General features: G+C 47.1%; 1 protein-coding gene across 3 annotated transcripts in view; it reads left to right on the top strand.

The window, feature by feature from the left end:
- The window catches only part of PDLIM1 (PDZ and LIM domain 1), a 37847-nt gene that overhangs the window by 2231 nt on the left and 9967 nt on the right, over positions 1-25649 (top strand). Inside the window, exons 2-4 of one of the 3 annotated variants that reach the window (XM_053387815.1) lie at positions 9469-9620; positions 18290-18374; positions 25011-25081. In XM_053387815.1, coding sequence (XP_053243790.1) covers positions 9469-9620; positions 18290-18374; positions 25011-25081 — 308 coding nt within the window. Of the gene's footprint in view, positions 1-9468; positions 9621-18289; positions 18375-24590; positions 24791-25010; positions 25082-25649 lie in introns of those variants that run through there. The other 2 variants (XM_053387813.1, XM_053387814.1) reach the window with 2 other exon arrangements.

Raw genomic sequence — 25649 nt, 5'->3', positions numbered from 1 at the left:
CGGAGCCTCTGCCTGCCGCTGCCCACCTCCTCCAGCCCCACCGGCAGCGCCGTCCTCCATAAAAAACTGGGAAATGGCAGGGGGAGCGCCGGAGGGAGCTTTGCACCACGGCGCCAGATATCCTTAAGACAGCTCTGACACCAGACATCGGGAAACTTATTCTCAGAAAACGATGCCTGCTTTTAGGAATATATCGCCATGATTCCGAGTGAGCGGCAGTGCTGTGAGATCTTCCACCAGTTTAAAAGCAGGGTTATTTAAGACTCAGGAAGGGTGAATAGGAGCTCACCTTTCCCTCCTTTCTCTTTCCCAGCCTCAAATAGCCAGAGGCGAAAAGGTTAGTTTCTGCTGCTGGAATTCCAGGCTGCTGGTAGGTTATGGAGCTCTGGGTATGATGTTCAAATAAGGCTATGGGCTCCTGATTCAGATCTCATTCTCAGGAGCAGCCCAGCTCTCTGTCAAAGTCCTTTCAGCAAAACAGGGATTTTGATTACGGCAAACAAATCCATATTTTTTTCGTTAAGCGCCTAACCACATACTTTCCAAAATGGGATCTGCCGTGGAGTAATTTGCAGGCTCCCTCTAGCAGATTGGTTTCGAAACCATTTTTTCTTAGCAAAGGGAACAATGAAAAAAGGGTGAACATTTGCTTAGGGAGTTGCTTTTTGTGTGTGTGACACAGTCTACCAATTTCTGTCTGCTAAGATAGAACCCTTATGCTGTTTTTGTGTCTGCTCCCCAGAAATCTACAGGGTTTGTTTTTGCTTTTTAATTGAGAACCCGCACAAACAAGGCTTCTTGTGTTCTGCGTATGTTTTCATAAAATAGGTGGACTATTTTGGTGGGTCGCCACACAAAACCTTCCAAATGGGTAGCTGAGTGAGTACACAGTTTTTGCCTGGTAAATCTTGGTGCATAGTCCAATTCAGCTGTACCTTGGACTCGGTTCCTCGTGCGAAGAATGGGAATAGGGAGCTGCTATTCTTCCTAGGTGAAAAAAAATAAAATGACATTGTGGCACAGGAAGGGATGGGGAACCTTTAGCCCATGGACCAAACTTGGCCCGTGAAGCCATTTTTTGGAAGCCACAACCACCCTTATACCTGACATCATACCTGACATCAGGTGTGGGGCAGGTAAGGGCAGGGCTTCAAAGGAGTGATCAGGAGCTTAAAGTAAGCTGACATTTGTTTCTTTGCTGGGCTCAAAATGCACACCTTTCTCCTGCTCATGTAGGGCAGCCCCCTTGCTACATCAATTGAGGCTCTAATAATAATAACAATTTATTATTTATACCCCACCCATCTGGCTGGGTTTCCCCAGCCACTCTGGGCAGCTCCCAACAGAATATTAAAAACACGATAAAGCATCAAACATTAAAAACTTCCCTAAACAGGGCTGCCTTCAGATGTCTTCTCAAAGTCAGATACTGTAGTTATTTCCTTGACATCTGATGGGAGGGCGTTCCACAGGGCGGGTGCTGCCACCGAGAAGGCCCTCTGCCTGGTTCCCTGTAACCTCACTTCTTGCAGAGAGGGAACCGCCAAAAGGCCCTTGGAACTGGACCTCATGGTCCGGGCTGAACGATGGGGGTTGGAGACGCTCCTTCACTGCCTTCCTCCATTGCTTCCTCTTCCCCTTTCCTTTTCCTAAATCAAAAATATAATAAAACCCTTATATGGAAGAAAGGGAAAGGAGTCGCAGGTGTTTCAGAATTCCGCTGGACACAGAAGAGGTTCCGTAGGGCATCTTAGGCTCAAGTGATGCACAACTTCTTGATGGTGATCATAGCTTAAAACCCTGTGAGCCTGGCAGGGAATTATGGGTGAGAGAACCTCCCTCTTCCTCAAACCCATGTCTCTGAATTGGGTTAACAGAATAGCAAGGAATCTTTATTTAAAAGAATATCCATTTTGCCCAAGAATAAATATGAATGCCGTCCGTACAAAAGTAAGAGACGCAAGAGCGACAGAGATGCTGAGCTACTTCCTCTAAAATTAACACTGCCCAATGTTTCTTCAGTCGTCATCTTTGGCGATCACTCGTAGCCGAGTAAGATTGTCTTCCATGAACATGGTCTTAACAGTGAGTCCGTAAGTGATTGTGGAGGCCAATTCTGGATCCACATGTCCTTCCACAGTGGGGACATTTGTTTCCAGGTGGGAGTTGATCATGGTGAGGGTTTGCCAAGCATGCCTTCTTCTTAGCACGTTTCTCCCTTGCGTCCTGAGTTTGAGCATCTTAAAATCCATGACACCTTTGGTAAAGGCTGTTGTCCAACTGGAGGTCTCACAGGCCAGTGTTTCCCAGTTGTCAGTGTTTATACTATATTTTTTTAGACTTGCCTCGAGACAGTCTTTAAACCTCTTTTGTTGATCACCAACATCACATTTTCCATTTTTAAGTTGAAAATAGAGTACAGTGGTACCTCGGGTTAAGAACTTAATTCGTTCCGGAGGTCTGTTCCTAACCTGGAACTGTTCTTAACCTGAAGCACCACTTTAGCTAATGGGGCCTCCTGCTGCTGCCGCGCCGCCGGAGCACAATTTCTGTTCTCATCCTGAAGCAAAGTTCTTAACCCGAGGTAATATTTCTGGGATAGCAGAGTCTGTAACCTGAAGCGTATGTAACCTGAAGCATATGTAACCCGAGGTACCACTGTAGTTGCTTTGGAAGACGATAATCAGGCATCCGAACAAAATGACCAATCCAACGAACTTGGTGTTGAAGAATCGTTGCAAGCAACTGCGTAGGAAGAGGCACGAGTGGTGAAACTCGTGGATTCGTAGAACTGTAGGTTGGGAAGTGACCCCCAAAGCCCATCTGTTTCAACCCCCCTTCCCCTAGTGGCGGAGGAAGGGGGCAGTGAGGGTGGATCTCCCCGGTTTCCCTCACTGAGGGGGTGACATTTGGCTCGACCGGCGACTCCCAAGCCTACCTCAAGCCGTCAGGTTAGGGGGGGGCTGCGCCTCTTTGCCAGCAGCATTCGCCCCTTCCCCCTTCGTTTTGACAGCTGGGGGAGGCTTGGGAATCACAGGTGGCTGGCGCGCCGAATGTCCGCCATGGGCGGCTCGCTCCGCTCCCGTGAGTGGTTCTCTGTCCCAGGCTGCAGGGTGTGTGCGCCACTCCAGGCACCCCAGTGGCTATCCTGCGCTTGGGAGGGCACCCTCTGCACCACACACCCCTCGGGAGCGCGGGGCATATGCTCTGCCGCTGCCTGCCCCACCTTCCTCAGAAGGACTGCCTCACTCATGGATGGTTTTTTGAGCCACCCTGATTTTGTTATCACTTGAATGTGTAATCTTTATTGTTTCCGAGCACAATTCAAAGTGTTGGTGCTGACCTTTAAAGCCCTAAACGGCCTCTGTCCAGTATATCTGAAGGAGCGTCTCCACCCCCATTGTTCTACCTGGGCACTGAGGTCCAGCGCCGAGGGCCGTCTGGCGGTTCCCTCACTGCGAGAAGCCAAGTTACAGGGAACCAGGCAGAGGGCCTTCTCGGTGGTGGCGCTCGCCCTGTGGAACGCCCTCCCACCAGATGTCAAAGAGAACAACAACTACCAGACTTTTGGAAGACATCTGAAGGCAGCCCTGTTTAGGGAAGCTTTTAATGTTTGATGCGTTACTGTATTTTAATTTTTTGTTGGAATCCGCCCAGAGTGGCTGGGGAAGCCCGGCCAGATGGTTTGGGTATAAATAATAAATTATTATTATTTCAGCCCAGCTAATGCCAGATCATAGGGAGTTGTTTCTTTCTAGGCATTTAAATCAGGCATAGGCAAACTCGGCCCTCCAGATGTTTTTTGAGACTACAGTTCCCATCATCCCTGACCACTGGTCCTGTTAGCTAGGGATGATGGGAGTTGTATTCCCAAAACACCTGGAGGCTGAGTCTGGGGGTGCCTGATTAAAATGGATACAGTATGCAAACCGATACAGTGGTACCTTGGGTTAAGTACTTAATTCGTTCCGGAGGTCCGTTCTTAACCTGAAACTGTTCTTAACCTGAAGCACCACTTTAGCTAATGGGGCCTCCTGCTGCTGCCGTGCCGCTGGAGCACGATTTCTGTTCTCATCCTGAAGCAAAGTTCTTAACCTGAAACACTATTTCTGGGTTAGCGGAGTCTGTAACCTGAAGCGTATGTAACCTGAAGCGTATGTAACCCGAGGTACCACTGTAATGGCTATTTTTGTCCTTTGGCAAACCCTGAAGATGGTAACTGCCTCTGTAGAGCAAGTGAGCTGCTTCTATAGCAAATAACCCAAGAGCTCTGTGCCCAGGGTGTTCTCCTGTGTGCTGGGATGGCATGACACTTTTATTTTATTTATTTTATTGCAGACAGCTCTACTACAGCATTTTAAAAGAGCTGGAGGTTAGGAACAGGAAAGCTATTTTCACATGGAGAGTTACTGGAACCGTTTCCAGCCGGCCAAAGGAAACAGTGGGTGCGGCTTGTGAAATAATGGGGAGATGATTTAGTCAAATACTATTCCAGCTTCTGGCACTGACTGCCATTATTGTTTAATTTAGATGTAAAAACAAAATAGTCTTGCCACCTTATCTTGTGCTTATTATAGTCCAGTATACAATACTTGGCGGATAAGACCAGTTTTCACTCTCATTATTCTGTATGCTGGTGGTAACAGTCCTTGTAACGAATGAAAAGAATACTATAAGGGATTTTTGAAGGTATCGTTCATCTGAATTTTAAACAACAGTCGTACCTTGGTTCTCAAACAGAATGTGTTCCGGGAGTCCGTCCAACTCCTGGAACAGTTTGAAAACCAAGGGGTGGCTTCCGATTGGCTGCAGGAGCGTCCTGCAGCCAATCAGAAGCCACGCCGGACATTTGGCTTCTGAAAATCGTTCAAAAACTGGAACAATCACTTCCAGGTTTTGATCGTTTGGGAGCCGATTTGTTCGGGAGCCAAGGCGTTTGAGATCTAAGGCACAACTGTATTTATTATGGTTAAAACACAGATTATGCTTGTTTTGGGGAAATCGGTGACAACGAAACTGAAATAGAAGTATGATTTTAGTCATCCAAGTTAAGCGGTTTACTATTAGCATCTGTTTATCTTGGGAGACAATGGAGACGATTCAACCTTTGGGGTTGAAGGCAAAGCACTGGAGAGTTACAGCGCCTGCTATAGCCATAGAGACCAATGTGGGAGAGACATGTTTTGTTGCAGCCGGGGCAGACGAAGGCGTTTGCTTTTGCCGCTGCAAATGCACCACGGAGTTTCTTCTCTCTGTGCTCCTTCCAGTGGCCATTCCTCCTCTGGTCACTGCTGTAGATGCACAACCTGACTGTCTGTCTGCAGCCACTGCGGTCGTCTGTGAGGGATTCCCACATACAGGGTTAATGTTGCCAGCATCCATGTCATGTTGGCAGACATGTTTGTAACACAGAGTTGGTCTGCCATCGGGCTTGGGGCCTGAAGGCAACTCCCCATCAAGTACATCTCATAATAATAATAATAATAATAATAATAATAATAATAATAATAATTTATTATTTATACCCCGCCCATCTGGCTGGGTTTCCCCAGCCACTCTAGGCGGCTTCCAAAAAAATATTAAAATACTGTAATACATCAAACATTAAAAGCTTCCCTAAACAGGGCTGCCTTCAGATGTCTTCCAAAAGTCTGGTAGTTGTTGTTCTCTTTGACATCTGATGGGAGGGCATTCCACAGAGCGGGTGCCACTACCGAAAAGGCCCTCTGCCTGGTTCCCTGTAACTTGGCTTCTCGCAGCGGGGAACCACCAGAAGGCCCTCGGTGCTGGACCTCAGTGTCCGGGTAGAACGATGGGGGTGGAGACGCTCCTTCAGGTATACTGGGCTGAGGCTGTTTAGGGCTTTAAAGGTCAGCACCAACACTTTGAATTGTGCTCGGAAACGTACTGGAAGCCAATGTAGGTCTTTCAAGACTGGTGTTATATGGTCTCGGCGGCTGCTCCCAGTCACCAGTCTAGCTGCCGCATTCTGGATTAGTTGTAGTTTCCGGGTCACCTTCAAAGGTAGCCCCACGTAGAGCACATTGCAGTAGTCCAAGCCTAAGATAACCAGAGCGTGCACCACTCTGGTGAGACAGTCCGCGGGCAGGTAGGGTCTCAGCCTGCATACCAGGTGGAGTTGGTAGACAGCTGCCCTGGATACAGAATTGACCTGCGCCTCCATGGACAGCTGTGAATCCAAAATGACTCCCAGGCTGCGCACCGGGTCCTTCAGGGGCACAGTTACCCCATTCAGGACCAGGGAGTCCTCCACACCAGCCCGCCCCCTGTCCCCCAAAAACAGTACTTCTGTCCTATCAGGATTCAACCTCAATCTGTTAACCGCCATCCATCCTCCAATCTCATCTCCACCAGTTCAGGAATCTTTCAGTTGCACATGGAGTCAACTAGAGAAAACGATGGTCAGGCAATTAAAGAAGGGATCAGATGTTATTTTGGTAAAAGAAGGAGGTGAATTAATTCCACTTTTGGTGGGTCATCTCTATGGAACACTGCATTGGAGTAATAATGGATCTACAAAGAACCATTCGAAGCCAGCATCTGAGGATAACAGTCTATGCCATCCAATCATGGTGCTTTGCAGGGTGGATAAAAATCAATGGTTTGAAAAAAAAGTTTTTTAAAAAAAAAATAATGATTTTTTTATTATTATTTAAACCAGATTTTTAAAATAAGATGCTTCTGGAGGAAAAATCTTTCTGAAGATAGTTTTCTATTTAAGTTACATTATAGTCCAAATGCTATTCAACAGGAAATAAGGATTTGTTTTAAGTTTTTCATGTGTGCTAAAACTCAGTCTAAGGTTTTCTTTATATATAAAAAAAATGTTTAACGACATCAGTTAACAAACATGGATACATATGCTATAATATTATTGCTTTAGTTAAATAAATTGTTCAAATTGTTATTAAGGAAATGATTATTTTTCTCCTTCCATTAAAGTACAGCAGAAAAGTTATCCAAATATAAACAGTTAACTTATTAAACCTCACAATAATTTCATACTTATCGGTCTGTGTATTTCTAATAGTATAACCAAATCAGTAATTTTTGATAAAACTGTCAAAACTACTCTGAAAATTTATTATTCCAAAAATGAAACCTTTCTCTGGTGGTAAATATTAAGATTATACCAGCAAGAATAAGTCTTTCTGTAAAAAAAGATTTAAATCAAGTCTTACTGACTAGTGATTTAAATCAATATGATTTAAATCAAATCACCCTACTCCCCATAAAGCACATCTCATCTTCACCAGTTCAGGAACCTTTCAAGTGCACATGGAGACAACTAGAGGAAACGTTGGCCAGACAATTAAAGAAGTGATCAGGTGTTATTTCGGTAAAAGAAGAAGGTGAATTAATTCTAGTGGGTCATCTCTATGGAACACTGCTTTGGGGTAATAATGGATCTGCATCTGAGGATGGCAGTTTATGCCACCCAATGACGTTGCTTTGAATGAAATAATGGGCATCTTGTCAGTGATAACAATAAATCTGTATCTCATGTTGGAAACTGGAGTGTGGCAAAGTTTTATGGCTCCTAGAACCCCTCTGGGACGCGGGTGGCACTGTGGGTTAAACCACAGAGCCTAGGACTTGCAGATCAGAAGGTCGGCGGTTCAAATCCCTGCGACGGAGTGAGCTCCCGTTGCTCAGTCCTTGCTCCTGCCAACCTAGCAATTTGAAAGCACCTTAAAGTTCAAGTAGATAAATAGGTACCGCTCCGGCGAGATGGTAAATGGCGTTTCCGTGCACTGCTCTGGTTCGCCAGAAGCAGCTTAGTCATGCTGGCCACATGACCTGGAAGCTGTACGCCGGCTCCCTCGGCCAAAAAAGTGAGATGAGAGCTGCAACCCCAGAGTTGGTCACGACTTTTAGCTTTACCTTTTAGAACCCCTCTGGTTTCAGCAGACACAGCTCAGAAACGTGAACCCCCTTCGTACTACATTTAAACACTACTTTTCTTTTTAAGTTTCTACCCTCGTGAAAAGTACTGAAGGCCAAGATGGCCAGAATTCACAGGAGCCAGAAACTCTCAACATTTCTGTGCCATGTTTTGTGTTCTAAATGTTTGGATCTCTTTTGTTAGGAATGGCAAACTGGTATGCAATAGTTCAGAGATGGCTCATTGCGAATGAATGTGCTTTTCTGAACCGCGGACTCCCACTCATTCTATCATTCCATTGTGAAAGCCAAAGCTAGGGGAAACTAAAAAAATGAGCCGGTTGATTGATGGGTTTTCGTTTTTCCTTTAGTCCAGTTTTATGTTGCTGTTTGTTTTCCCCCACTGGTGAGTAGATGAGGGTTGTGTCTGCGCTGCTAGGTCTTCCTGTTACTGCTTTGTTGTTTGCAAAGAAATTCCTTTAGATAGTGTCCTTGATGGAGGCAGATAGGAGAGAAGGATAGAATTGTAGAGTTGCAAGGGGGCCCCTAAGGGACACAGGTGGCTCTGTGGGTTAAACCACAGAACCTAGGATTTGCCAATCAGAAGGTCGGCGGTTCGAATCCCCACTACGGGGTGAGCTCCCGTTGCTCGGTCCCTGCTCCTGCCACCGATAATAATAATAATAATAATAATAATAATAATAATAATAATAATTTATTATTTATATCCCGCCCATTTGGCTGGGCTTCCCGAGCCACTCTGGGCAGCTTCCAAAAGAATATTAAAATACTGTGATACATCAAACATTAAAAGCTTCCCTAAACAGGGCTGCCTTCAGATGCCTTCTAAAAGTCTGGTAGTTGTTGTTCTCTTTGACTTCTGGTGGGAGGGCGTTCCACAGGGCGGGCGCCAACACCGAGAAGGCCCTCTGCCTGGTTCCCTGTAACTTGGCTTCTCGCAGTGAGGGAACCGCCAGAAGGCCCTCGGTGCTGGACCTAGCAGTTCGAAAGCACGTCAAAATGTAAGCTCACTCTGTTGTGGGGATTCGAACCGCCGACCTTCTGATCAGCAAGCCCAACAAGCGGTCATTAGTACTTGTCGTATGGTTTTTGGACCATGGTTTGCCTGGGAGAGCTCTGGGTTAGGATGACACGCTAAGCCAAGCATTTAAGCCCAAATCTTGGTGCAGTGCAGCAGCAGAATTTGGAGCAAAGCGCCTGTGAACCCAAATGTTCAGTGTTTGTTAATATGCATAAAGTCACCATTTTTGTAGAATGGTGTGTGAAACAAGACAGTATCTCATTGATCCTTTACAATAACCCCATAAGGTAGACCAGTAAAATTAGCACTGTACTACAGAGGCCTAAGAGTGATTCATTTACAGTTTTTATGTTTGTGCCTTTCAATAAAATATTCAAAGGCATTCTGCTAGTTTCTTTGTAGCCAACTCCCGGTTCCTCTTGTGAAACAAGCCCGAACCAGTATACAAAGAACAGCCTGGGGCCTTGAGTTTTGCTTTGGTGACAATTTCTGTTTATCTTTTTTTCTTCTTCTTCTTGCAGGTAACCCCTGGCAGCAAAGCTGCAGCTGCCAATTTATGCATTGGAGATGTTATCATGTCCATTGATGGGGAAGATACAGAAAGCATGACTCACCTGGAAGCACAGAACAAAATCAAGGGCTGCATAGATGAAATAATTCTGACCGTGGGCAGGTAAAGTAGCAGTTGGATTGGAGGAATGAAATCTGCCTGGCTCAAGTATCCAAAGAGCACATATCACAGCGATGGCTGGTTGACTGTAGGAGGAAAAATATGAATCTCTGTGACCCAGGGCTAAACTCACTCTCCATCAAGAAAGAGCACCCAGTAGCAGAGTTTAAACTCACAAAGGTGTTAGGAATGTAAGTTGCTAGACCCTTTTATCCCATCTAGTTTCATACAGCACTCCTCTCTTTCTGCCCCTCTTGATATGAACAAAGCACGCACTGTTAAGTAAGTTTAAAATGCTTTACTTACAAAACATTCCAAAGGTCAGATTCATGCATTTATCCAAGCAGCGGCAAGGAGAGCACAGGTAGAAAATACAGCAAGATAGCTTCAAACACATGCTCTAAGCTTGGAGTTTGCTTAGGCATGTCTTCCTTTGGTCAGTTACATGGCGCGGAGAGAGTGAGAACAGGAAGAGAAGACTTCACTTCATCTCTCATCAGAGAAGGGAGATCATGGCCAAGCTGAGTCTAGGAAACTAGCTCTTTTGTTTTAACCCTTTCATGCACTAACTAGCACTCGCACATAGTTCTGTTTGACTGCAATTTCCCACATTTACGAGCTTCAGCTATTCCCTGACAATGATAGCCTGGACACAGTAATTCATGCTTTGATTATCTCCTGTTGGATTACTGTGATGTGCTCTACGTAGGGCTGCTTTTGAGGATGACGCAACATTGCAGAGTATGTGGAATGAAGCTGTTTGGCTGGACAGCCAGTTGCGGCCACATTTTACTGGTTCTTAAATAATTTTACTGGCTGCCAGTACATTTCTGGTCTGAATGCAAGTGTTCGCTGATGACTTACAAAGCCCTGGAAGACTCAAATACCTAAGTACTTTCCCTGTATAGGCCCCCCAATCTGCTAAGGAAACCCTTTTAAGCATCCCACTACTTGCTACACAATGCTGTGACATGTGAGAGGGCCTTTTCAGTGGTGGCACTCTGGCTATGAAATTTGAAACCCTCTGAAATTTGGCTAATGCCTACTCTGGTCTCTTGTTGGAATGGGATGTTTTATTATGGTTTCAGGATGTGCTGATAAGAGGCGTTCCATCTGCCTGCCTATTTTATTGCCATGCCTCATATTCTAATAGAGGTTTCACTATGCCCTGCCACGGATTCTTTGCACAGGGGGTGAGCTAGAATGCTTTGAACAAATAAAGTACATGGCAAGGTGTACATTTCCCCAACTCTGCTCCTGCTTCCTGCACAACATAGGAAGGTCTGAAAGGGGCCTGTAATCGTGTTTGGCTGAATGTTCTTATACAGTGGTACCTCAGGTTAAGTATTTAATTCATTCCCGAAGTCCATTGTTAACCTGAAACTGTTCTTAACCTGAAGCACCACTTTAGCTAATGGGGCCTCCTGCTGCCGCCGCACCGCCAGAGCACAATTTTTGTTCTCATCCTGAATCAAAGTTCTTAACCTGAGGTACTGTTTCTGGGCTAGCGGAGTCTGTAACCTGAAGCGTACTTAACCCGAGGTACCACTGTAAAACTCTTTTGGAATTTCTGGCTCGATGCAAGAAGGCTGGGGTTGGTGGGGAGAGAGAGAGTTCGTTTCCTCACACGCTTAAAGGTAAAGATAAAGGACCCCTGGATGGTTAAGTCCAGTCAAAGGTGACTATGGGGTTGCGGCGCTCATCTCTCTTTGAGGCCGAGGGAGCCGGCGTTTGTTCACAGACAGCTTTCCACGTCATGTGGCCAGCAGGACTAAACCGCTTCTGGTGCAACAGAACACCGTGACGTAAGCCAGAGCACACGGAAACACTGTTTATCTTCCTGTTGCAGTGGTACCTATTTATCTACTTGCACTTTGACGTGCTTTTGAACTGCTAGGTTGGCGGGAGCTCACCCCGTTGTGGGGATTCGAACCGCCAACCTTCCGATCGGCAAGCCCAAGAGGTTCAGTGGTTTAGACCACAGCGCCACTCATGCCATGCACTGCATGCACTACACACTTAGTGCCTGGCTGGGCACAGAGGGCGAATAAAACCCGCCGGCGGAGAGCCAGCGTGATGTAGTGGTTAAGACTGGTGGACTTGTAATCTGGTGAACCGGGTTTGCTTCCCCACTCCTCCACATGCAGCTGCTGGGTGACCTTGGGCCAGTCACACTTCTCTGAAGTCTCTCAGCCCCACTCACCTCACAGAGTGTTTCTTGTGGGGGAGGAAGGGAAAGGAGAATGTTAGCCGCTTTGAGACTCCTTAAGGGGAGTGAAAGGCGGGATATCAAGTCCAAACTCCTCCTCCTCCTCCTCCTCCTCCGCCGCCATGCCAGCTGAACCCTTGCTGCCGCTGCCACCGGGCAGGTGTGGGGCACAGAGGGTTCACAGGGCCCAGCCAGCCAACGCGAGCCTTGGCGGCCATTCAGCGGCAAGGCCGGGGCCTGGAGGTCCCCAGCGTCAGGGAGGGCAGGGATCCCAAATCATCCGGCCCCGCCCAGCCCTCCCCACCTTACGCCCCTGGTGTGGGCTGAAATTTAACGGTAATGGACTTTTGTGGTTGCAGTAAAAGCAGCAAGTGTCTGCTGTATCTTCTTATGTCAGGGCTAGGAGTTTCTCAGCAGTTCCTTCTCTCCAGGGGGGAGAGCACTTCCGGTTGGTTCATCATGGACTCTCCCCTTCCTTCCTTCTTTCCTTCCTTCCTTCCTTCCTTCAAAAGCCCCTCTCCTCTTCTCCAGCTTCTGTGCCAGCTCCTGCCTGCTTTTTGGCTATCTATTCCTTTCCTGGTAGGAGATTTATGTGAAGGTTTCATATTCTGCCAGATCAGCTCATAAGAGTTGGGTTCATGGTCCAAGAACGTCTTTCTCCCTCCCCTCCTCTCTCTCTCTCTCTCTCTCTCTCTTTTTTTTTTTTGGAATGGAGATGAGCAATTATTGTGCAAGATTATGCAACTCTTGAACTAATATATAACCACGAGTAATCAGAAAAACTATTGTGGGGTGGGAGGAACTGCAGATACGTTTTTTTTGTTGCGCGAACTCTTTTAATGTCATTGTAAATAGTTGCACAACGCTTCTCTTGTTCCTGTCTTCCCTCCCAAAGCTTTGGAACAAACACCACGAATTTCTGTGTCAAAGTTAGTTTTATTGTTACAGAATCACTTCCAAGAAGTGGAGCTGGCAGCGTATCCTCTTCACTCAATCGCCAGCGGCACAGAAAAGCCGAATTTAAGTCACAAAACTTGTCCAAGAAGTGAAGCAACCACCCAGACAGCTCTTGAGAGAGAAGTATTTTAATCAGGGACCAAAATGTGCTACATTAACAAAAGCCTGTGACTAAGGGTCTATTGAATTAGCTCAAAGAGGGAGAGCAAAACAAGGAACTCGACTCAAAAAAATAGAGGGAGGTGGATGTACTCCAGGAATGCCACAAATTCTCTTGACTCACTCCAGCCCTGTCATTTTCCTGAGAATTCCCTCGACCCTGAGAAACGTCTGTGTCGTTCAACCTAGTCTGGCACGCTGCGTATGCATGTCTGTCTATATATGGACATTAAAACGGACGGGCTGCTTCTCGAAGGTTTAATTATTATTGATGGCTATTGGCAAAGTGCGTTTGCACTGGAATGTTGTGTATGGGATATTTCAGAGAGCTGGCTTCTTCAGAAGAACGGATGCTAAACTTTAGAGAGCGCCTTTCCCGCAAAATCCAGCCTTTCTTAACCTGTTGCTAGACTATAACTCCCATTATCCCTGACGGTTAGCCCTTCTGTATGTTTAGTTGAATGTCTCCTTGCTATACACAAGGCCTGCCCTAAAAAAGGCAAAACCTCTCTTGTTTGCTTCTCCTCAAATGATACACCGTATTTCGTTCAATTTCCGCATTGTAGTGTTAACCAGACTTTTCTCTCAGAACTCCATCTGCATACTGTTCCTGGGTGATATATTGATACATCACCCAGACCTGTACATTGGACCTAGGGGGTGATTTATCACCCTACTGCCCATATAGGAATGATATCTCTCCCTGGCAGAGTAGCTCCTATGACTTCTTAGCAATGTAAGCATTCCAGTGACTCGCAGAGTTGCCCTTTTTGCTCTGGCGGCCAAAAAGATGAGAAAGAAGCCCCTGAACAATATAGAATTGAACTGGGAGACACAGAGATCTGGATACTATGATTTGTGGTAGTTTAGTCTCTTTGTTGTTGTTTAGTCGTGTCCGACTCTTCGTGACCCCCTGGACCAGAGCACGCCAGGCACTCCTGTCTTCCACTGCCTCCCGCAGTTTGGTCAAACGCATGCTGGTAGCTTCGAGAACACTGTCCAGCCATCTCGTCCTCTGTCGTCCCCTTCTCCTTGTGCCCTCCATCTTTACCAACATCAGGGACTTTTCCAGGGAGTCTTCTCTTCTCATGAGGTGGCCAAAGTATTGGAGCCTCAGCTTCAGGATCTGTCCTTCCAGTGAGCACTCAGGGCTGATTTCCTTCAGAATGGATAAAATCTCTTTACGTGTATTTATTTTTTATTCACATTTGTCATGGCCAATGGCTAGTACAATAAAGTTATTGGGATTGAGAAAACCTGCCCTAACTTGACAGGAGAGAGCAGGGAGAAATACCTTGAGGCAGTCAAGCAACATTCCCCGTTCTGTTGTGGAGCATGTCCAAAAACCAGTTGAAACTCAGCCCCTACCTTTCCCAAATCAACATTCACAATGTGGACCAAAAGCACCACCCAGCTCACTGACAGGGTGAAACCAGCATGTTACTTTGGAACCTTGTATTGCATCAGTGTTGGTGGGGATAGTTGGTCGCGTGGCCCTGGGCGCAAAATGCTGAGGGGGCGCAACCGTGCAGGTTCCAGCTTCTACAGGGAGCCCTGCCCCACCGAAGGTGGCAGAGCGACCCGTTGGGGGGGGGCTGCCACCCTGGTGGTAAAAAGCTAAAAGACCCCTGGACGGTTAATCCAGTCAAAGGCGGCGATGGGGCTCATCTCGCTTTCAGGCCGAGGGAGCTGGCGTTTGTCCACCGACAGCTTTCCGGGTCATGTGGCCAGCAGGACTAAACCGCTTCTGGCGCAACGGGACACCGTGACGTAAGCCAGAGCGCACGGAAACACTGCTTATCTTCCCACTGCAGTGGTACCTATTTATCTACTTGCACTGGCGTGCTTTCGAACTGCGAGGTTGGCAGGAGCTGGGACAGAGCAATGGGGACTCACCCCGTTGCGGGGATTTGAACCGCCAACCAAGAGGCTCAGTGGTTTAGACCACAGCGCCACCCTGGTGGACCCCCTCTCCAGCTCCCATCCTGCCCTGCCTGCCTGACGTCTTATCTGCACTGCTTTAACTCAGAACCCCCAAATCTTGGGTCCCCTCCTCCCCAAACTCCTTCCATGGTAACTGTATTAAAAGAGGGTAGCCTACTCTCTTGTCATAGAGGACTTTTTGTTTTGAGCAAGCGAAGCATTTTGCCCCAGCTGCTTGCAGGGGACAAAGGGAGCTTATTCTTGCAGCCGTAAGAGGGCAAACATCAGACATTTTGCTTCCTTGTTTGGATAACTTCTAGTACAGATGGAAAGCGGAGCCAAGGGCGACGTTGTCCTTTCCATTTTTATCCCCTGAACAAGTCTGCATGGATGCCAGCCTCTGTAAAAAAAAACCCAACACAACCCATCAACTCTGCATCTGTTATTGTGTTCCTTAAATATAAAGGCTGACTTGATTCGAATGCCACAGGCTTTCTCATTCAGAGAAAAATAGCTTTGTAACCATCAAGGAAGCCGGATGCGTCTCTTTATTAGGTTGACCAAATGCAAAGGATGACGGTGAACTTAAGCAACTGTGTGGAAGAGGGAATTTTGGCTAGTGAGCGCTGCATCAGCTGAAATTCCCTCTTCTCATAGTGAATTAGAAATATGACACACCTGTTGTTCCCTGCTTTATCTGATATTCTAAGTTAGTTGCACCACACCTGGCTCTCAGAGTTGGTCTAGCCTCTTTGTTCTTCAGAAGGCTAGATTAAGAAATTGCTGAGACTCTAAGCCTCCTCATCTAATTTTCAAGAGCCAATTATTTTTTTGGAACCGTCACCAGGAAGAAATAAAGAACAGCAAACCTGATCTTCTCAGGTGGGCAAAAAGGTCACAATAATTTTCTCTCGGCAGGTTTTGATGGCAAACTTGCAGGATTCTTGGCCATGTTCAAATTTATATGGCAATTAGCTGAAGCTGGAATACTTTCCCCTCATCAAACTTTGACTTTCAGTGCCACTGAAAGCATCTCCCAAAACCTTTTCCTTCTATGCAGCCATCATGAGAAGTAGGAAAATTACTTTATGAGATAAAGTAGAGGTTTTCGGGGGATTTATTGTTGTTATTATTTACTCGAAACATGTCTGACACCAGTGACCCTGCCGAGAAAACAGATTTTTAATGTGCGGTGGTTAGAGCTATTGCTCTAGACTGTCTGCTAAGACATTCCTCTGGCATTTAAGTTTGTTTGCATGCCAGCCACCTGACTTTTGCAAGCATTGGGTGCTCACGAATGCCAGCGAAGTAACTGGGAACTGCAGCTGTTTTGTTCTTTTTTTTTTGAAAGGCAGCTGTTTTATATTTTAGGTAGCTAAGTTTAGCCTGCAAATTTGGAATGCTGGTCTTTAAATGGAAGGTGAGAGCTCGCTTCATTCCTCGCTCATTCCATCGCCGTGATCGAGAGCCTGGGAATCTCCCGCTCAGTGGAATGCCCCGCTTTGTAATGTTTGTGCACGCCAAAAATGTTTTCGTTTGCCGTGAGTTGGGGCAAGTGACCCAGCTCCCCGAAAATACATTGGTGGGCCGGCGCTGATGCAACTTCTCAGCCTCTAAATCATCTTGCTCATTTAATAATAATAATAATAATAATTTATTATTTATACCCCGCCCATCTGGCTGAGTTTCCCCAGCCACTCTGGGCGGCTCCCAATCAAATGTTAAAAACAGTACAGCATTAAACATTAAAAACTTCCCTGAACAGGGCTGCCTTCAGATGTCTTTTAAAGATAGGATAGCTGCTTATTTCCTTCACATCTGAAGGGAGGGTGTTCCACAGGGTGGGTGCCACTACCGAGAAGGCCCTCTGCCTGGTTCCCTGTAACCTCACTTCTCGCAATGAGGGAACCGCCAGAAGGCCCTCGGCGCTGGATCTCAGCGTCCGGGCAGAACGATGGGGGTGGAGACGCTCCTTCAGGTATACAGGACCGAGGCCTGTATACCTCTTCTTCCATATTCAGGGTTAACCAGGGCACATCATGGAGAAAGGGGTCGATATCTCTGACTTGCATGAATTTCAGCCTCAAAGGAAGCTCTGCAGTTGAGATTATGCCCCTCAGCGTTTATGTGGCACACGCTCTTATTCCGTAGGAGGTCAAAAGAACATTTCTAATTGCTGATAATAGGGTTGCAAAGTTCATTGTGGTCAGCAGGCTGTTCCCTTTTTAAAAATAAATTTCTGACAAGTCCAGGCGAGGACTATTTATGTTTTCCCGAATAAGGGAATGCGTAGCATGCCACTTTGTGCATTCTTCTTGCCAGAAACTGCTCCAAAGTATCTTAACTGAAGTGGTTCATTCCTGCACTGCAGGGAGTTGGAATAGATGACCCATAGGGTCCCGTCCAACTCCACAATTTTAAGATTCTTTGGTTTCTCCCGCCCTCCTGCCCTCCTCCCGCCGCCAGCCTTCGGAAGGCTGCTCCGAAGGCTGGCGGTGGGGCGGAGAGACCTCCTCCCACCGCCAGCCTTCGAAAGGCTCCTCCGAAGGCTGGCGGTGGGGCGGACAGACCTCCTCCCGCCGCCAGCCTTCGGAAGGCTGCTCCGAAGGCTGGCGGTGGGGCGGAGAGACCTCCTCCCGCCGACAGGCTTCGGAAGGCTCCTCCGAAGGCTGGTGGTGGGGCGGAGAGACCTTCTCCCCATGCCAGCCTTTGGATGGCTGTCCTGAAGACTTGCGGTGGGAGGAGGGTTTTCCTTCCCACCGCCAACATTCAGAATGCTGTTCTGAATGTTGGCTGTGGGGAGGAAAAACCCTCCTCCCACCGCAAGCCCCGGGAACAGAGGAGAAGCACTGCGCGCCTTCCCCTCTGTTCCCGTACCTGTCCTGAAGGCTTGCGGTGGGGAGAAAAGCCCTTCTCCGCACCGCCAGCCTGGCAAGCGGTCTCCATAGGAATGCATTGATTTTCAGTGCATTCCTATGGGAAACCGTGCTTCGCAAGACGAAAAACTCGCAAGAAGAAAAAACTTGCGGAACGAATTAATTTCGTCTTGCGAGGCACCACTGTAATAATAATAATAGTCCTCACAAAACTTCTTGCAACCCTACAAATGTCATCTGTTCTTCACAATTACTTTTCAGATAGTCCGTAAATTTACTCCAGTCTTCCGTGAATTTCTGGTCTCGCTGGTTTCGAATCCTTCCTGTTAGTTTATCTAGTTCTGCATAGTCCATTAACTTCATCCTCCATTCTTCAATCAACAGTAACTCTTCTTGCTTCCATTTTTGGGCCAATAATATTCTTGCTGCTGTGGGGGAATTCCAAATTATGGAATTGTGTGGAGCAAGATAAATGTCTTGAAACTACAAAATACTGTAACAAATGTGGAGAATTCTAGCGTTTAACCACCAGACGCTCTACTTTGCAGAACTGAATCAAAAATATGGTCGCCGCTGGTTACCGAGGAAGGGAAAACCAATCCATACAAGATGAACCTGGCATCCCAGCCACAGGTGAGTAACATGAAGGAGGCTGTTTCTTTTCTGCCAGACTATGCCCGTTGCAGGTATGGATTGAACCGTGTTGACGCAGCATAAATGACACTCTCATAGCTGCTGCTTGTGTTTTATTCTAAAGGCACTGTGTGTCACATGTTTGGCATAACACATGCATGCCCAGTATAGGCTGAGGAGAAAAATCAGTTGTGGAGGGTGGAGGAAAGAGTATCGTGAATCCATATACAGTTGTACATTAAATCTCAAACGCCTTGGCTCCCAAAAAAAATGGCTCCCGAACAATCGAAACCCGGAAGTGAGTGTTCCAGTTTTTGAACAATTTTTGGAAGCCGAATGTCCATCGCGGCTTCCGATTGGCTGCAGGAGCTTCCTGTAGCCAATTAGAAGCCATGCTTTGGTCTCTGAACGTTTTAGAAGTCGAGCGTATTTCTGGAACGGATTCTGTTCGACTTCCAAGGCATGGCTGTAGATTTTTTTTATTCGGCCATCGGGAATTGCGTTTGGGCGGAATGCCTTTAATGTATGGGAAAATCTCATATCAGAAGTGGTGTTTTGGGCAATTTCGGGGGGGGGGAGAAAAAGCTATAAAACCTCATTTTTTTTGCAATTTGCACAACAACATTGCCCCCTTCCCTCCCAAGAAAGCTCAACAACTTTGCCTTAAAAAGCTCAATAACATTTCTCACCAGGTTTTCACTCTATGAAATATGGAAAGCCTAATCAAAACAGTCTTCCAGACAGGGCCACGCTCTGTAATTTAGCCTCTAGAAAAGTGGTTGGCAGGACATGCAGCACTAGGAAGTAATCCATCACACAAGACATAATTAAGTTGAGGTTTCTCTCCACTAGATTTTAGTGATGACCAGTAACATAATATATCGGGCAGCAGGAGATTGTGGGGAGGATGAAGTTCTGCATCTGAGCAGTGCAGAATTGTGGAATTTAGATTCACATGAGAATACGTGATTGCCTGTGAATTTGGGTGTTTGGGTGGCTTCTCTCAATGTCAGCCACAACCACTTCCTTTTGGCCTCATCCGCTACTGGCATGCAGTAATTGGAACAAAGCCCTGGGGTTCAGAAAGGTCCTCTAGCCCAACCCCCTGGGCCGCAATCGGAGAAGGGGGTGTGATACCTGCACCCGGGGCATGTGGCCTTTTTGGGGGGGTTTCCCCACCTCTGCAACACCCTACCAGGAACTCGTAGGCACGAAGCTGTCTTCTGCACACGAGCGCGACACCCGCCTCGAACGGCTGCGCCATTCTTAAGTACCGTATTTTTTGCTCTATAAGACGCACTTTTTCCCCTTCAAAAATTAAGGGGAAATGTGTGTGCGTCTTATGGAGCGAATGCCGGCTCCTTGGCTTCAGCGATAGCAATGCGAAGCCTCCGAAGCGCAGAGGGAGAGCTCCCCCCGTGCTCCGGGGGCTTCGTGTTGCTTTCGCTGAAGCCCCTGGAGCGCAGCAGGAACTCCCACTGTGCACCAGGGGCTTCAGGCAGCTATCCGCAAGCCTTCGGAAATGGAAGGGGCTCCATTTCTCCTGCCGCTTCACTGAAGGGGCGCTGAGCAGAGAGGGGGAGAATTTTTTTTCCTGTTCTCCCCCTCCTATGGTCCGGTGTGTCCTATAGAGCGAAAAATACGGTAATAATAATAATTTATTTATACTCCGCCCATCTGGCTGGGTTTCCCCAGCCACTCTGGGCAGCTTCCAACAGAATATTAAAACACAATAGTGATCGAAAATGGAAGACAATATTTCATTATTCATTTCATAACAATTGCTTACCAAGTTTCATTTACCAATTATGTGAATACATTTTTCGTTAATCTGTGATGATTTGCCTGTACGAAAGGGCTGCGGTGCAAACTCAAACCCATGCGAGAAAGCTAAAAGAATCTAACGTCACTAGATTCTCATTTAGTAATTGCAGTTGTTTCAGCAGCAATATGAAAGGCCAAGTATATTTAGTTAAGAGTCAGACTGAATTTCTAAACACAGCAAAATTTTAAGAAAAGCTGTACAAATAATTCTTTAATGTATTATGCTTGGAACACACTTTGAACTTGAGTACAAAGCTAAGTGCAAAGTTTTCTGGTCGGATTGAAGTGTGGCAGAGAAACACACTGAACTGCAGGATTTGTCAACGAAACTGCGAGATCGCTGTGGGTGGCGGCTAATGCCGTGTGAATGCGCCTTCAATGCGCTGGACGGTAGAGTAAGCGGCTGTGTGAACATACCGTATTTTTCGCTCTATAGGACACACTTTTTCCAAAAATGAAGGGGAAATGTGTGTGTGTCTTATGGAGTGAATGCAGGCTCCTTGGCTTCAGCGATAGCAATGGGAAGCCTCCGAAACGCAGAGGGAGCGCTCCCCCCATGCTCCAGAGGCTTCACATTGCTTTCGCTGACGCCTGGAGAGCGAGAGGGGTCAGTGCGCACTGACCCCTCTCGCTCTCCAGGCTTCAGGCAGCTATCCGCAAGCCTTCAGAGCGCGGTGGGAGTTCCCGACGCACTCCGAAGGCTTGCTGATAGCAGCCTGAAGCCCGGGGAGCGCAGCGCCAACTCCCGCTGCGCTCCCCGGGCTTCAGGCAGCTATCCGCAAGCCTTAGGAGCGCGCCCCGCAAGCCCCGGGAGTGGCGGCATGCCTGCGCGCAACCTTGCTGCCACTCCCGGACCTGTTCTGGGGGCTGGGATCGGGGAAAGCTCAGGCTTCCCCTTCCCCAGCCTCGCGGCTAAAAACGAAGCCAAGACAGCGAGCGGGATCCATCTGGCTGGAGAGGTTGCCCGCGGCTAAAGAATAAGCCAAGACAGCCAGTGGGATGGATCTCGCTCACTGTCTTGGCTTCTTTGCTCTTTGGGGCTGGGGGAAAAATAATAACCCCCCCTTTATTTCCCCCCCTAAAAACTAGGTGCGCCCTATGGTCCGGTGCGCCCTATGGAGCGAAAAATACAGTACCCCTTTTTGTGCGTGTGTGCCCTGCATCTTAATGAAAGGAAATCCAGAAAATAGAATTGAGCTGCTTGCCCCAGGGTAAATCGGCGAGTCCCTTTCCGTACCTCTGCCCTGCCTCAGAGCCATACATTCCTTTGCCAGACTGATGTCATGGCTGCGTTAAAACAGGCCACCGATTGTCCTGAGGCTTTTTCCTTTAAAGCGCTCCCTGTCACATCCTCTGGGGATGAGGTCATTGCGGCTGTTTTGTTTAGCTATTCCCATAGAAACCGGGGAATGGAAGGCTGTAGAAACTGGGCGTGTGCTTTGACATTTGATAAGACCGCAGTAGACCTCTTGCCAAGACCTCTGAGTCAAGAGGTGAACGGCATAGCAGTTTCCTGTCTGCAATGCCTGGTGGCCTCATCTGGCTTCATATTCGTCATTGTTCCTGAATCGTTTTGTCTTTTGCATCGATGTAAACACAGAAAGGGAAGCTGGAAAGCTAATCAGGCAGGTTTTCCCTCCCCACCCAAGAAGAAGTTGGGTTAACCTTTCTCCTTTTCACTCAGATTTCAGAACATTAAAAACTTCCCAACTAAATGCCATTTGGAAGACAAAATTAAGACGCTGCCGTGGCCTCCTTTAATTTTCCTCTTTTTTTTAATTGCTTATCTCTACGTCTCCTTTTTTAAAAAAAAAAAAGAGCTGCAAATATTTGGGACTATGAGGAGGTCGGACCAATTGCTGCAGCTGTTGGGAAAACCAGATTTGCGCTTGGGTACAGCAACAGATAGGGACGTGGGTGGCGCTGTGGGTTAAACCACAGAGCCTAGGACTTGCCAATCAGAAGGTCGGCGGTTCGAATCCCCGCGATGGGGTGAGCTCCTGTTGCTCGGTACCTGCTCCTGCCAACCTAGCAGTTTGAAAGCACGTCAAAGTGCAAGTAGATAAATAGGTACTGCTCCGGTGGGAAGGTAAACGGCGTTTCTGTGCGCTGCTCTGGTTGGCCAGAAGCGGCTTAGTCATGCTGGCCACATGACCCGGAAGCTGTACGCCGGCTCCCTCGGCCAATAAAGCGAGATGAGCGCAGCAACCTCAGAGTCAGTCACAACTGGACCTAATGGTCAGGGGTCCCTTTACCTTTACAGCAACAGATTCATGCAGATCATATTGATTTGCTCATAAATCATTTCAGTGCTCAGCGCAGCTTCTAAATCTTTGAAGTGTTTCATTCCATTTTGTTGAAATTCTCACAACAGCTCTTCAAGGTTGGAGAACGTGGTTGTCCCGTATCGCAGAGGTGGGAGTGGAGGTTTGAGGTTAAGAAAATGCGGCTCGTCTGAGACCTTTTAGTGAGCAGATGCAAGATTTCAAATCGGGGCCTTGCCGATTTCTCGCTCCCTCATTCTGTTGATAACTGTACTATTTAATTTAATTTTCACTTCACTTTTAACTTGTATTCCACCTTTATATACTGCTACGCCCAAGGGGATTTACAGGCAGAAGAAACGGCAAAATAGACCCCAAAGATCACACACATAGTAACAATCTGATCCAATACCAAAAAAAAAGTCACAATAGCTTTAAAATAAGCAACTTGCATCAAATAAAGCAATATTCAGTAGTTCATTAGAATATAATGGTAAACGGTAAAATTTAACATCGGAACATAATAATTAAACAGTTTACACTAAGACATTACAGTAAAGAATTACTGAACTATAATAAATAAAAATAATGGCAAGTCACAATGCATAAAATATTTACAAAACATTCAAAGCCATGTAAAAGGATCAAATCGAGAAACAAGGACACACAGCTTGTAAAAGTTTTTTTTTTTTAAATACCAGATATCACCAAGGTACACACATGAAAACCGTAGTTTATTTCATTGTGGAAACTTTAATAACTCCATTCTTGGAAGTTTGTAAACAGAGGTTCGATAGGTGTTTTGTCATGGATGCTTTAGCTGAGATGGGTTGGATGGATGATCCTTGGGGTCTATTCCAGTTCTACGATTCTATGATTACGAATATTATCCCAGGTAAAATGGCTTGTGGGTTGAGGCCATCTTCTGACGCCCCGCTATAAGTCCCACCATCGGAAGAAGTTGTGGCATAAGTCCCACCACAGTTACAAACTGCCTTCCTGACGGAACTTAGACTTTTCCCCACATGTCTGTCATTCTCCCTCTCTTTAATGGCTTTAAATTTGAAACTAGGTATTTTAAAGCTGCTCGACTTGGCTTTTTATTGTTTATTTTTGGTTTTGGTTTCTCCTCGCGAAGGCCGAAAGGTGTGCTGTAACAAAACGCCTTTTGCCTTTTTAAAAAAAATAAATGAGGCCACAGCTTTGCAATATTGAATGAGACTATAATATGAAATCATTCCGAAAGCAATATTTGCGTTGGGTAGTTTGTTCAGCGGAATTGCGTCGTATCTGGATCCTGACTGAGGCATGTGACTTTTTTTAAATAAAGGGTAGATAATTAGCAAGAGTTTTCAAGCAATGTGAGGGAAATTGCACAATTAGAACTCTTTGCCCCTGCATCCTGTTCTGCTCTGCACGTGAATATAATGGAGGAAAACCTAGCCAAGTGTGAGGCAAGTGTTTTTTGTGGAAGGCCAACAATGATTTGGCGCTGGTGTAGTGATCGGGGCTGAAGATGCCATGGGGCAGCAGTGCGGCTGGCTAGGGATCCGACAGTCCCTGGGCAGACTCAGCCTCTCCCCACCGCCAGAATGACCCACCTCAGAGTTTTTGGCTGGCTGTCAGCTGCACGAAACCCACCGGCAGAGACTGGCAGGGCTGTGGGGGACACGTCTGCCCGATCTAAACCTCCCTCCACTGCCCCTTAGCCCAGGGCAAAGGGGACTTGGACCCCTCTACCATCTTCTAAAGATGATTCATCAACAGGAGTTTCCACACGAGACCTTTGCATTTCTTGCTTGACTACCTAGCCCAGGGTTTCCCAAACTTGGTCTCCTGCTGTTTTGGGGCTAGCAGGACCAGTAGTCAGGGATGATGGGAGTTGTAGCCCAAAAACAGCTGGAGACCCAAGTTTGGGAAACCCAGTCTTTGGCAAGGAAGGAGGTCCTTGAGATGTTTTATCTCTGCAGGTTTAAGGCAGCTAATGTCCATCCCGTCCCCAAATATATTGTCCCCCCTTTGCAGACCGACCTTGTTTTTCGCCGATTCCTTGCACAGCCGAGGGACTGCTGCTTATTACCCGCACGCCCAGCGCATCTGATTGTTCCCTCTGCTCCCTTGCATGCAGGATATAAGGCACATAGGAAGTGCACATAACCGGAGCGCTATGCCCTTCACTGCCGCCACCGCTGCTTCCAGCACTGCACCCAAGGTCATCACTGCCCAGTACAATAGCCCAGCGGGCCTGTACTCCTCAGAAAACATACAGACCTTCAATGACGCGGTGGGGTCCAAGTCTGCTCAGGGCGACCAGGAGCCCATCAAAAAGTAAGTGGCTCCCCAGTTTTGCGCTTGACGGCACCACCACCACACAAGGGGAACCCCGGTCTCGACTGTAGATGCACGGAGTGAGTGTATTTATGCTGTGACGCACCTCAAGACTTCTTTTCTTTCAGGTCGGCCACTCAGCTGGCGTGTGCCTGAGAACACCGGTTCTTCCAACACAACAAAGAAAAACTAATGACCTTTCTGTTCTTTGATTCCCCAGCTGCCTGTGCCGTTTCAGCGCGCTTTCAGTATGACGTACGAGCCTTTAAAATTGCCTCCCCACTCGCTCAGGTGCTCGTCGCTTCTATTACGAGAATAATTGTGGTTTTTTGTGATCTTCCCAGCGAAATGGGACGGTCTGGCAGAGGGAGCACAAGTAAAGACTTCTCTTTTCAATGGAAGGTTTTGTGGTCCTGAAAGTAACATCTTTTTTGGGGGGGGGGTTGAAGGGCTGAGAAACTTTTCTTAGATGTTTAAATCTTCAGGTAAAGGTATCAAACAGATTGCTTCCTTTTCCAACCCCTGAGAGCTTTGCAGCAAACAGAAGTGTACCTTAGTAGGAGAAAACGCAAGTTAGAAGTGACATTTCTGCTGGAGGCATAAATGCTTCTGTGCACCAGTTGTGGTCTATAGGAGGGGAGAGATAGCTTGTGCTCGATCTGGTTGGCCACTGTGTGTCCTGGACTAGAATGAGCCTTTGGTCTGATCCAGCAGGCTCTTCTTATGCTTTGAATTGCTAAAAATCACCCTTCCACAGGAGAGGTTTTACGTCATCGTGGTTCCTGTACACTTCACCATTGCTGGCCCAAGATATTTTGCTTCCTGAAGTCGAACCAAAATGCCCCCTGTCCTGGCTAAG

Source organism: Podarcis raffonei, chromosome 5 (assembly GCF_027172205.1).
Source record: "Podarcis raffonei isolate rPodRaf1 chromosome 5, rPodRaf1.pri, whole genome shotgun sequence".
Classification (NCBI taxonomy): domain Eukaryota; kingdom Metazoa; phylum Chordata; class Lepidosauria; order Squamata; family Lacertidae; genus Podarcis; species Podarcis raffonei.
Note: the sequence above shows the minus strand (reverse complement) of the source record. Positions and strands in the feature narration are given on the sequence as shown.